This window comes from Lepidochelys kempii, chromosome 3 (assembly GCF_965140285.1).
Source record: "Lepidochelys kempii isolate rLepKem1 chromosome 3, rLepKem1.hap1, whole genome shotgun sequence".
NCBI classification, from domain to species: domain Eukaryota; kingdom Metazoa; phylum Chordata; order Testudines; family Cheloniidae; genus Lepidochelys; species Lepidochelys kempii.
In genome coordinates, this window is record NC_136382.1 from 36406980 (window position 1) to 36421261 (window position 14282).

The 14282-nt window shown below is 39.1% G+C and overlaps 1 protein-coding gene across 1 annotated transcript in view; it reads right to left on the minus strand.

The window, feature by feature from the left end:
• Positions 1–14282, minus strand: part of DCDC2C (doublecortin domain containing 2C) — a 115255-nt gene that overhangs the window by 81216 nt on the left and 19757 nt on the right. Inside the window, exons 4-5 of the mRNA XM_073336085.2 lie at positions 9745–9876; positions 3766–3903 (exon numbers count right to left, since the gene is read on the minus strand). Of these exons, the coding sequence (XP_073192186.1) occupies positions 3766–3903; positions 9745–9876 (270 nt within the window). The remainder of the gene's footprint in view (positions 1–3765; positions 3904–9744; positions 9877–14282) is intronic.

The window sequence follows — 14282 nt, forward strand, 5'->3', positions numbered from 1 at the left end:
ACCAGATACCACCCATCTAAGCAAGTATATGCTTAAGAGAAGAGGTTTTATGGATAAGGAATTTCTTAGCTTCAAGAGAACTCACATTTGGGAATGAGTGGACAGAGCTATTAAAGTGATTACACATTCCTTTTGGAAAAGCCCAGAGGTCTGTGTTGGGCAGGTCTTCCCTGAGTGTTATCACTTGTGAAGTCTCACACAGTTTGAAAATCTTGTTGTGACCCCTTTTACTCAATGTATATTTAAAGAAACTGGGGAAGACTGCAAGGCATTATGGTTTACAGTGTTACAGATATGCTGATGTAAAGGATACTTACAGCTGAGTTATATCAGCCCTGAACATAACTGTTTCCCTGTGTTCTCAGTATCTGGCTGAGATAAGAACCTTGGTGAAACTAGAGTCAGTTCAGATAGGATAAGGGGTTTTTTGGCAGAGAGAAGTAGAGTTGGCAGAGGTTACTGCAATACCTGCAAATGAGGGCCTCTGCCTACAAATTTTCGAAGTGATTTGCAATCTCAGGATTTTAGTGGTGTAATTTCTGCTCCTGATAACAGTGGGTGACTAGAAACTGGTTATTTCTTCTTCAACTGGACAAAGGATTGCATCCTTTCATCACAGATGCAATCCTTGCTACAATTATCTATGATCTCTATGCTAACCTCCTATTTACTACTCTTCAAAATCACCCAGCAGCCTTAGCTAGAGGAGTATATTCCGGCCCCCGTTCTGATAGCCATGGTTCTCTGTGCTCCATATTCTGTGCTGTTTGCCAATTCAGTTTCAGGTGAAATCCAAAACACTGATCACTTTCTATAAAGACTTCTTACAGTTCAATTAAAGATGAGCTGGATTCACAGATTGAGACGATGATAACTCAAATACAATATTTATATAAACAGGTGGAAGGATTCAGAGATTGCCACCAGAATTTCCAGAACAGCAGATGCCAGATCACCTATCATTTACATTTCATCTATAACCGTTTATGAATGATGAGATGATCAAAGTTTTTTTACTGTGTTTATCACCCCGTATCAGAGCACTGGCAATAAAGTTAGATAAAAAGTAAATTGGGCCTTCTAAGTTACCAAGCAAATGATTAGTAGTATTGGAACTGCCAATCACCATAGAGAAATGTTGATATAGTGGAATCCTACCATGTCTTTAATTAGCTGAACCCACCACTTAACTAATTTCACTACAGTTGGAAAAAGATGAATAGTCTTGATCAAGCAATTTCTCCTGGAAGAAGAAAAACTATGTGGGCATAAACTAAGGAAGTGTGCGCATACTGTATACAGGCCAAATCTATTAGGATTAATGCTGTTATGAGCTCTAACATTCTAATACAACACAGTCATTTGAAAGAAATCTGAATGCTGGATAAGCAACTTCCCAGAAACAGGAGGAAGGCTGCTGACTTAATGGAGTCTCCAACAATTCCCAAAAAAGCAAAAGCAATAGACTGAAATGGAAGCTGAAATTTCTCTTGTATATCCAATTTAAGGTCTGAAAGATATAAGTTGACCGACTCAAAATGCAGAAATCCACCACATAATTTATATTTCAGTGACCAATCAACCAAATACACTTTTATAGACTGTGACCATCGCTACAAAGAGAATCTACCACATCTGACCAGCATGGAGACCGTTCTGGGCGAGTGCTCCCCAAGATGAATTCTGCAGTGTGGAGAACCTTGAGCTGTCTATCTCCACCAGGGCTGAATTTCACCATTAGGGTTTTTGGGGAAGCTAGTGTTTAGACCTGTAATTTTGCATTATACTGTATAAAATTTATTAGGCCCTTGTATATTTCCAAATGATAAAACTGCCAAAAGATATGTGTAGATCAACATCAACTCTGATCCTACTGGGTCTAGGTTCTACCATTCATGACATTAGTTCAAAAACTAATAAAAGAAAGCTTGATAAGAACAAACCCACTAAAAATATGAATTTTCTAATATCAAACTGATATGAAGCACTTTATATACAACAGGCAATTTATGGAAAAAAGTGAGATTCCATGCATTCGGCTGATTGGTCATTGCAAATTAATGCTTGTAGTATTTTTGTGAAATATAAAAATAAAAATGAAGTTGGAAGGACAACAAAAACAAAAAAGCAGAAGCCATATGAATAAGCTGAACAGTCTGAACCATCCATCCATCCAGTTCCACTATACGAGAGAAAATGATGGATATTTTTCTTCTCTTGATAATAATGACCATTAAAAAACTTGACAGAAAAATAGCTTTAGCAAAGATTACTAGAAAACCCACAAATATTGCCTGATACTTCAACCGTATTTTCAGTACAGCAATCAGTTCAGAGCAGTCAACACACATCCCATAGAGACACTTTACAAAAACTGCTTAACTCAGCAATTCCTGATAGGCATGAAAACTAGTCACTGTTCAGCAATACCTTTGTCGGTGCCCTTTAACTGACATTTTCTACAGTCTAGAAAGCAGTTCACAGACATTCCAAGAAAGAAACCAATTTAATAATTGAATTCAATAAAATTACACTTTTAGCTTTTATTTTAAAAAAAGTAAAAGCTCCAGCAATATAACCCTGTAAAAGTAATTGAAAATACATTTTAGATATGAATGATAATTATGTTTAAATAATAAGAAAATGCAATGAATGTGTGTGTGTGTGACAGAGTGAGAGAGAGAGAGAAAATGCAGTGGTAAGGCTGTGATTTAAAATACACAGAATTAAGAAATTCAGAGAAAACTTCACAACAACAATGTGCACTATGAAAGGGTGTTTTAAAAGCATCACATACTATAACTCTTTGGCAAACATTTGTTGCAGAAATGAATGCCAATATATGCCAGTATAGAAATGGCAGATATTTTAATGGTGAAGCTGTATAAGGCTGGTTATGCAGAAACACGTCTCAGTTTCCCAAAGACGGCACTTGCCCTGCCTTTACTATTATACGTTAGATAATCTACAAACTAGCAATGACAGCAGTCACTAAGAACATTAGCAAGGTTAGGTCACCATTTGCCTTCAATATTTAAAAAAAAAAAAACAAAGACTGAAACACTTCAGTGAAATGAATCCAAGTATCAGAGGGGTAGCCGTGTTAGTCTGTATCCAAAAAAACAATGAGGCGTCTGGTGGCACCTTAAAGACTAACAGATTTATTTGGGCATAAGCTTTCGTGAGTAAAAAACCCCACTTCTTCAGATGCATGGAAGAAGTGGGTTTTTTACTCACGAAAGCTTATGCCCAAATAAATCTGTTAGTCTTTAAGGTGCCACCGGACGCCTCGTTGTTTCAGTTAAATGAATGTATTGATACAGTCAAACTAAGAAATATGAGACAATGCATTGAATCCAGAAAATCCAAAATCTATCTGTCAGAAACTTTAACTATGGACTTTAATCCCACTGAGCACTCTGACTCTGAACTAGTCAAACTCTGAAATCCTATGGGACAACTTGTGTGCTTAAAATTAAGCGCATGCTTAAGTTCTTTGCTGGTTCACTGTCAGAGTCCTCAGCATCTTGCATGATCAAGCCCTCCAAATTAAGATTACATTACAAAAGAGGTTTCAGAGTGGTAGCTGTGTTAGTCTGTATCAGCAAAAAGAACAAGGAGTACTTGTGGCACCTTAGAGACTAACATGTATTTGGGCATACGCTTTCGTGAGCTAAAATCCACTTCATTGGATGCATGCAGTGGAAAATACGGTAGGAAGATATGTAGAACATGAAAAAATGGATGTTGAAAGAAAGAGCTTACCGCTGAACTTCTGGTGAAACTCTGGAAGAACGCCAGTATGGCAAAGATTTAAACTTTTCTTTGCCCACTGCAACATAATAATGATCATCTTCTAAGCCATCTGAGTCATGTACAGCATGACCATCCAATGTGTAGAGGCTTTAAGCAAAAGAAATAGAAATAAAGATTAGGAAGTAACAATGAATAGAGTATAATGCAATACTCAGACTTGCAGTGCAAGTTTCAGGGTTTTTTCAATGCTCCACCCAGCTGTGATTCAGGAGAACAGAGGAATTATACATGTTAGGGGGCTTATTCCTTCACCCACTTACTTCCCTGGTCCTTCTCGCATGAACAGAGAGCAACAATACCCAAAGTCCAAAGGCACAAACAATTCCATGTTTACTGGCGTGAACTTTCAGCAAGCATGATTCCAGTTTCCTTCCTTAGTGTTCCCCTTCCCAGCTCTGACACCACAGAGCCTTACCTGTGTCCCTGTTCCCATTTCCCCCTTTAGCTAAAAATGATTCCAATTTCCCCACCCCCATTCCCTGTTCCCATTTCCCCCACCACACACACACTCACTTCCTGATTGACTGCAGACTATATAGTAAAACTTGAGTTCTGCTTAGCTATACCTTAACCAATCATTTTCCTGAAATTTAACTAACCAATCCTAACATATTGTAACATGATTATGTAACCAATTATATCCCACCACCTTAATTAGTTTACACCCAGCAAAATTAATTATACAGCAGACAGAAACAATCACAGAACCAGACAGAGATTATACAGACAAACAATAGCAAAGTGGGAACTATAATGACAAAACAATACAGAAGTGAGGATTTCACACCCCAGCTATTGATAAGTGAGTTCTTGCCAGACAGGATGCTATCAAACTAAATTTCCTTTTACATCTTCTAGGCACTTCCCTTTCTCTGGAGGCGATAGGCATTATCAGGACAGGATTGTATTCCTAACAGCCCAATAGCACCTTCTTTCAATGTGACTAGTTTGGAATGTGAGGATGTGACCGGTCGCTTCCCAGCTTATGGCTGCCTCTGTTGCTTAGCCAAAGGCCTTAGCCTGACCTTACACCGGCAGACAGTGATTTTGATTCTTCCTTTTATACCTCTATAACTAGCCAAGTGATAAGAATACACCTAAATTCTTAGAGTATAGGCCTTTACAGACAGGCCTGAATAGCTATATCCTAACAATACACATAAATTAAGTTACTATTTTAATACGGGAGGACAATTTAACATTTTATTGCAAAGCCTTAGAAAGCAAATTAAATATTTATTAAATAATAATGACATATTTTATATATTTGCAAGCACCATAGATAGTGCTGGAGGATGTTCAAAAGATATAGACACTTATAGTAGAAACAGCTGGTGACATGTTTTGGACCTTCAGCAACCTCGTGGGATCGTTGTGACATTAAGCTTCCTATGAAGTTGCAAATCAGCATTGCAGTGAAACATGGGAACTGAGGAAGGCTGAAGAACACTGGATTGACATTTTCAGTTCTTGTCAGCTGCTTCACATCAAGTGGCAGAACAAGATCAGAAATTTAGGATATTTGAAGCCAAACCCAGCAACCACCTCCATCAGCGCTGGTTCAGTTTCAGCAGTTTTCTTGGTATGAACATATCATTAGAATGGAAGACCACTGAATTCCGAAGTGTATATACCAAGGAATGCTGCTACACTGCTGGCGATCACCTGTGCACCAGAAGTTTCTATGGAATGACACGACTGCCAGTAATGGACATAATCTGAATATTTGTCAATTCAGTCAATTCAGGTTAGGGATGCAGCCAGAGATCAATCCAAGTGGCACTTGATATGCAAGAAGGCCATGTCCTTTCGGGCTTTGCCCTGATGATGATGATGCAATAGAAAAGGAAACAGCTACAATTATAGAGCAAAAGCTATAGTTAAGGTTACAATTGCTTTCTATTAAATGCAGACACAATGGCGAAGATACTCGGCTGGTGTAAATGGGTGTAGCTAAGTGAAGCTATGCCCAATTTCACTAGCTGAGAAGCTGGTAAAATTTTCTAAAAATTTCATGTTTTGGCTGAACATATCCATGCTTTGTCTCCGAATGATGGGTTTTCCTATAAAAACCGAGGAAAATCCATTTAGTCAGTTTGGAGTTATAATAAGATAGGGAAAATTACTCTCATTCTTACCAAGATTTTTTTTATGCACATACGGTAACACAAAAACTGCTGAACCTTAAGGGCCACGAGTTACTTCCCCAAAGGTGCTGCACACCTCTTGCAAGGAACTGAGCCAATGGAAGTTGAGGGACTGGAAATTATTGAAGATCTGGCACTCTAGTTTTAAAGGGAGAGGCCCACGTTCCATTGCAAAAAAAGTGCATAAATTTGTTCACCTACATTTTTGCATACAATTACTGTAACGTGCAAATCAGGATTTCCAAACACAGATAGGTAGATGCCAAAATCTAAGTGCCACAAACCTGCACATGTTTTTTGTGCATGGACCTCAGACTTCAAAATTCTGGTGGAGAAAACTCAAACTTAGCATCGAATTAGTCCTCTGTGCATAGTGCATTTGCTAACAGAAAAAATGTTTTTAATTTGTGGTTATGGATATTTGAAATACTGTAGTGAGTATGGATAGCAGGCAATTTAATCAAATCTGAATATGCACGCTTCCTGACATATGAACAGAAGTGTAAATAAGGTAGTGGAGAAAACAGAACAGATATAGATTTTCAGCTGTTTATATCTTTCCCAAAATTTCCCTTTTAAGCTTGGAGTAGGTTGTCCTGCTCTTTTATGGGTCAAGAAGCATGGAGCTAACTAGGCCTGTTCCATCAGCCCACCTCAGCAATAGTCAACAGCATCTTAGTCAGAAGGGGCAGAACTAATTGGGGTCAGGTGACAGCCTGAAACATCTAGGCCTCATGAAAGGGCTGACAAGACTATTTGCAGAAGGAATCACACCGGGGCTTCTGTGGAAGGCCCTGAAGCAGTGTCTGGAAGAAGGGATGCGAAGAGAGTCCAGACAGCAGGCTGAAGAGGAGCCCAAGGAAGGTTTAAGAACCTAACAACAAGAATTCTTGCTAAAAGCTGAGGACATATCATCTAGAAGCAACAGAGTAGGGAAAAGACTTGGGTCTACTGGTTGATCACAGTATGATTGTGAGCCATCAGTGTGATGTGGCTGTGAAAAAAAGGCTAATGCAATCCTAGGATGCATCAGACAAGGTATTTCCAATAGAGATAGGGAAGTGTTATTACCACTATACAAAGCACTGGCGAGTCCTCATCTGGAAAAGTGTGTGCAGTTCTGGAATCCCATGTTTAAGAAAGATTAATTCAAACTGGAACCAGTGCAGAGAAGGGCTACTACGATTATCAGAGAAATGGAGAACCTACCTTACAAGAAGAGACTCATGGAGGTTGGCTTGTTTGGCCTAATCAAAATGAAAGATGAGGGGAAATATGATTGCTTTCTATAAATACATCAGAGGGACAAACACCAGTGAGGGAGAGGAGTTTTTAAGTTAAGGGGCAATGTTGGCACAAGAACAAATGGAGATAAACTGGCCATCAATACGTTTAGCCTTGAAATTAGACAAACGTTTCTAACCATCAGAGAAATGAAGTTCTGGAACAGCCCCCTAAGGGGAGTAATGGGGACAAAAAGCCTCACTTGTTTTAAGACTGAGCTTGATAGGTTTATGAGGGGATGGTATGATGAGACTGCCTATAATGGCATATGCAACTTCTATTAGCAAATATCTCCAGCAGTCAGAGATAAGAAATGAGATGGATACTTACCAAGAGAATTATTTTCCAGGTGTCTGGCTAATGGTTCTCACCCACATGCTCAGAGTCTAGCTAATCACCGTATTTGGGACAGGGAAGGAGTTTTCCCCCAGGTCAGATTTGCAGAGATCCTTGGGGGGTTTCCTCATCCTCTGCAGCATGGAGCATGGGGTCACTTGCTGGTTTGAACCAGAGTGAATGATGGATTATCTGTAGCTTGAAGTCTTTAAACTAAGATTTGAGGACTTCAGTAACTCAACCAGAAGTTACGAGCCTATTACAGAAGAGTGTGGGTAAGATGCCGTGGCCTGCAATGACTATGATTATGATGGTCCCTTCTGGCCTTAAAGTCTGTGAGTCTAACCTTTTGTTTATGTAAACTTTTTTTTTGATTTTTGTTACCCCTGAAGGGGGTCCGGACTAGACATGACCTAGCCAGAGAGGTAGGTGTGAACAGAAACAGGCTGCTGCAGAACCAAAAGATCAACAGAGGGCGCTAGGGGCAAAGACTCTGCAATACCATGCTTGACACCAGGAGGCACTGAATGAAACTGCTTACAGTGCCAAAACTTTACACGCTTAACCTAATGGGACATTTTCCTGGAAAATCTGAGAAAGAATGGTTGAGCCATTTTTTAATTACCATATGTGAGGAGGATATAATATACTTTCTGGTGTAATCACAAAAATGGTTTCACAGTTTAAAGCTGTTTCCTAAGTGGGTGCTTTGAACAGTATGGATTGTCTCTAAACTACTAAGTTGAGGAAGGGACAGAAGTCTGCCCAGGGTGTGCGCATTTTATTTAAATTCTAAGGAGAGGATCTGTGAGCAGAAAAGAAAATAAACTTCCCATTAATTTGAAAGGCATCCAAGAGCTTTGAACCCAAAAAAATCTAAATTGGGCATATATGTTGAACCCCTTCCTTTTGCCCTCATTCATTTGTCTGTCTATATACTGCAAGCTCCTCAGGGCATGATTTGTCTTCTTTTCTGCCTCCTTTCATGCCTTCTTTTCTGTTTTGAAACCACATAGCACACTCTGATCACTACGAAAAAAAAATAGTCACTAATAAAACAACAACCTTAGTCAAACAGGAAGTCAGCTGAAGTTACGCCAGTTATAAATTTCGCAAAAAGAAAAGGAGTACTTGTGGCACCTTAGAGACTAACCAATTTATTTGAGCATAAGCTTTCGTGAGCTACAGCTCACTTCATCGGATGCATACCGTGGAAACTGCAGCAGACTTTATATATACACAGAGAATATGAAACAATACCTCCTCCCACCCCACTGTCCTGCTGGTAATAGCTTATCTAAAGTGATCATCAGGTGGGCCATTTCCAGCACAAATCCAGGTTTTCTCACCCTCCACCCCCCCACACAAAGTTCACAAAGTCCAACTTTGTGTGGGGGGGTGGAGGGTGAGAAAACCTGGATTTGTGCTGGAAATGGCCCACCTGATGATCACTTTAGATAAGCTATTACCAGCAGGACAGTGGGGTGGGAGGAGGTATTGTTTCATATTCTCTGTGTATATATAAAGTCTGCTGCAGTTTCCACGGTATGCATCCGATGAAGTGAGCTGTAGCTCACGAAAGCTTATGCTCAAATAAATTGGTTAGTCTCTAAGGTGCCACAAGTACTCCTTTTCTTTTTGCGAATACAGACTAACACGGCTGTTACTCTGAAACCAGTTATAAATTTGACGCACTATTTCACAATTAAAGCATTGGTTAATCTTATCTTCACCATTATGTTAACACTAGTCCATTTTATCTTCCTGACCCCAGCCCTTCCATAAAGATTGTTCTTTTTCAAAGGTAGAAAAGGTGTCTTTTATGTTACTCTTGTGATCTTCTCCATTAATGTCTGTACTAAATACAAAACACCAGGTTTTAAAGCAAAGATACATACAATGGTGTCCTGATGAACCAAAACAACTGCTATGAACATTTATTAAATGAAGATATATAAAAAGGTACTAAACTAAATGCAACAGGAAACACAAATTCTCAGAAACCTGGAAAAGTCCTGCCCTTGATATTCCGTTTTCTTTCATACACAACCAATCAAAATATTAGATTGTCATTAATAACTGGTGTAGCATATGAATACAAAAAGAACCCTAAATTGCAAGACTCAGGACTTTTGTATTAAATTACCAGTTGTAATCTTACCTATGAACACCACCGCAGCGAAGAAAGATTTTTTCATTTATTAGTGCAAGGACGCAATTCCAGCTTTTCAAAGTAAACCTGGGTATGATAAATTTTACAGGTGGTTTAAGCATATCTCCATTTGTGAAAACACTGCCAAAAGACAAAAAAAAGCCATATTTCTTCAGTAGTGAAAGACATAAACAAAAGAAAAACTAAAAATATCAGTTGACAACCTTATGTAATCTGGATCGTTAGTAGTGTAGCCATGAAGATTTCAACAATACATTTTAAATCTTAGTCCATTTCATAAAACTCATCCATAAAAAGAAAGAATTGTATCCTTTAATATGTTTCTGTCTGACATGATGGGAGAGTCAGTGAAATATGTCCACTTGGAGAAGCCAAGAAGAATATAGCCCTTGAAAATTCAATTACTTTCTCTCCATATTGTCCAAAGATGTCCTCACAATTCCCAGAGGAAATAATGTACAATCCTTTAAAAGAGATAATAGAATCAATTGATTTCTTCACTGGTGCCCATATTAGAAAGCTGTTCCTACTCAACCTTTAAGAGTGGCTGGAATCACTTTTTGGCTGACCCCTCACTTCTTAGAAGGAGTCACAGTAAAGAATAGAGCAGTGTTGGTCTCTTTAAAAATAATGTTGCTATTTGGGCCATCAGCCTTATAGGCCCCCTCCACAAAAGCAGCCTCACTCTCTGCTGGGAAGGTGGCATTTTATATCAGCAGCAGGGGGCAGGGCCAAGAGTAAGCACTGGCTGACTGCAGAGAATGTTCAGGTTCTTGGTGCGGCTTCCAGTAACTCCAGTGGCCCTAGAACATTTTGCTGTAGAGGGGAAGGAGCACTTGTGCTTCTTCACATGCAGAAAAGCAGCATCCCTAGCCCACAAAATGGACAGAAACTCTGAGGAATGACAGAGGATGTGCTCCTTTGATGGAGGAGGAGGGGGCAGTCAAGGTAACCCATATACAGTGTGAAATGAGCTCTCCCCCTGCATAGCCACATAGTTGTACATTGATATTTCTCCTTACCGCCACACACTCCACCCAGACTTTTTTGAGGCATAGGTGTTCTTTTCTCTCAGAAGAACAAGCAGCTTCTGCTATCCCACCCCCACACACTTGTGCTGATTACATAGGGAGCAATTTCAAGGAGATAATAGGGTTTCTCTCCCTAGAAAGGGTGAGGGATCTTGCAGGCCAAAGTAGATTGAAACAGGAGAAGCTTTGACCTTCTCACCAAGGAAGAGGACCAGCTATGGGGGAGCGCAGCTTGGCTAACCCAGGGAGTGGAGAGAAAGCACCTCTCTTCTTCAAACCAGCTAAATTAAAAAGACTAAAACTAGTCTATTAGTTCAACCCGACCGTCTTGTCTCTATAAAGCACAGATGGTGATTTGAACAACGTTTGAATATGTTTTATTTCCTTATTACTCCTCATGATGCCACTAACATTCTAATGAGATTTTATCCCATTAACAAAAATGATTAGTGCAACAATCCAAAACTGACTACATTTTTTGTGGACCTGCCTACATTGAAGCACCAAACCGTGCTACGTATCTGGTTCTGCTTAGCATAGTATGGCACATCCAAAATGCCAAAACTGCATGAGGCTGAACCATGCTTTACAACCATGTGGTGTACACAAGAATTGGCATCAGGTGACTGCAGCCTACACAAAAGCCCTAAAGCAGGACTGTCAAACTCCTCCTGTGTGGAGGGCTGAGTTACATTCGTAGGTATAGTTGGTGGACTGGAATATACACTTCGGCTGTTTACTATGTAAAAACAGATTTACGCAAGAGCAGATCTCCCACATTGTAAGTGGGAGGTTTGCACAGAGATCACAGATAGTATATGGCCTGTATGTAGCAACTGAATGTTCAGGGTCATATGCTGCGACTCTCACTCACAGTGAGTAATACCGACTCCATAAATGTTAGTCCTATTAAAACCATGTTTCCCTTCCCCTTTTTCTCTTCCCTTATTTTGTTCCCTTTCAACTCTTGTCTACACTACCACTTACTTCAGTATAATTTACGTCACTCAGGAGTGTGAATAATCCACACCCGTGAGCGACGTAAATTACACCAAAGTTAGTGCCGGTGTAGATAGCGCTAGGTCAGTGGGAGAACATAGCTATCACCTCTTGCAGAGGTAGCGTAATTAAGTCAATGGGAGAGCTCTCTCCCATCAGCTTAGAGAGTCTCCACTAGTTACAGCTTCCAGATCCTACACCAGTATATAGTAGTTGAGAGCCTGTTCTAACTCCCACCTTTGCTGTAAGTTCCATAATTGACCTTGCATCTGTGCAGAATGAATGTAGCATTTTGGAGAATGCTACATTGGGGCAAGAGGGGAGGGCTGGAAAAGGAGCCAGCTCTGCTAGCTTTATGCCAGAGAATTTTGCTACGCAAGAAGAATTCTCCACTGGCCAGCTATAGCGGGAGTTCAACCACTTTATGATGCCCAAGTGCTGAAAAGCTGCTGCAATACCCGTGAGACTCTACCTTCATGTTTCTCCTTCTCCATCCCAACACTGTTTTATTACATCACATGGGAACTTAGATTATAGGTCACTTGAAACAGGGACCAGGTACTAGTTACGTGTAATTCAGGGCACCTAGCATATGTTTGAACACTGTAATAATTAATTAATTGCCTATTATGAATGTATAAGTGTTTTATTCAGTTCAGCTTTAAATACCCTATGCACTGGGGCTTCCACCCATCCCTTTGACTTTTAATTTTCCTCATTATGCCTTTTTCTCCAAGAGCATCTGTGCACTATATTTTGTAAATACACATTGAAGTTACACATTGTGCCATAGTACAACTCCCTATATAGGTTAATACAACTCCCTATATAGGTTAATATTGTTGTATGGCCAATGCTTCTCATGAACTCTACTCTTAAAAAGTATAAAAAATAATAATCATAATTCCTGGGATGAATAATACAGTATGTCAAATTGCAGTCAAGAGCAGATATGTGTGTCCGGATGCCACTTTAAAACAATATTTTAAAATGAGAAAGGCTGGGTTTGGAAGATATTTGGGGCCATCTAGTGGAATTTTCAGTAAATTAATATAAAACACAGAGATCATGCATTAAAACAGTGAATTAGATTTACCAAAAAAGTGTTGCTATGGTACATTTTAAATACCATTATTTTCTGAACTATGTTAATGGATATAATTTTTACAAAATAAAATTAAGAACAAAATAGCCCACACAAGGGGAAAAGTGCCTGTTGGTGAGAAATATAAAACCATAGAATAATCCCGAACGATGATTTGGAGGGTCCAATTTAAATTTAATTTAATAATTTAAAACTAGATTAGACAAAGCACTAGAAAACATATAGTAGGGAGCAAGCCATGACTGTCATGGGAATGAACTAGATGACCTAATGGGTCTTTTTTATCTCTAAGTTCAGTTATATTAATGTACTCATGGAAAACATCCAATGTTTGAGAGTTATGTATATAAATAAACACCCTCTTCCTTTCTTTGAAGTAGCAATTCAAATCATACGTGATATCATAAATACTCTTTAGTCTACATTTTTTAATCTCAACTCTTTTTGGGTTTGATGCTGAAATTAGTTTGAACTGCTTTAAGGCTATGGAAGATTAAATATTTCAGCACTAGCTTGTTAGTTGTATTTATCACCAGAAGCACAATACCTCTGGATTCTGAAAACTGCACTGGCTTCCTATTTACTTCTGGGTGCAATTTAAAAGTTATTGGTTTTGACCTCAAAAGCCTTGAATGGATTGGATCATGATTACATCTGAAACCACCTCTTTCCCCACATGATACCATAACAGATGAGATTATACAAAACTCCTGGGCTAAAAATCTCTTTATTTAATTGCATGGAGTATGGAAGGCAGGGCATTCTTAGAGTAGGATCCTCAAATGGAGGTGTAAAATGAATTCTACATTTGCCAGAGCCCAAATCTGTTAACTTTAGGTCCTAGTGCAACCTCATTTATTTTTCCCAAGCTTCAACTAGGAAAGATAAATTCTTGGCAGAGGGTGATGATAGAGGCTTAATGATTAATTGGTGGGATTCAGATAATCTTATTATTGTCTTTTGGATTCTGTCACTTCTTGTAATTTAAATATTTGTACATGCATCCAGTGGGAACAATGGGCATTTTAAAAGTTGAAAAAATACGTAAATAAAATACATAAACTTTTAAAAGGGCTCTTCTTGGAATGCTCATCGCTTTAAGTAACCTATGAGTATTACCACTGTAGTTCTCTCAAATGGAACTTAAAGTGGCATCATATGTTAAGGCACAACGCATTTTTGGCTCTTCTCCTCCACATCCAGTTATTCCTTCCCCACTTCTTGTGCAACAGAACTGCACTGCTTCCACTGCCCGCAGAACATCACATTTTTAGTGGAGGTAGTGCAGCCATACAACACGCTTCCTTATTAACAACATATGGAGGGCAGTATATTTCACCACAGATCAATATCAAGTGTGACCATCCCTTTGGAACTCCCTCCTTCTGTAC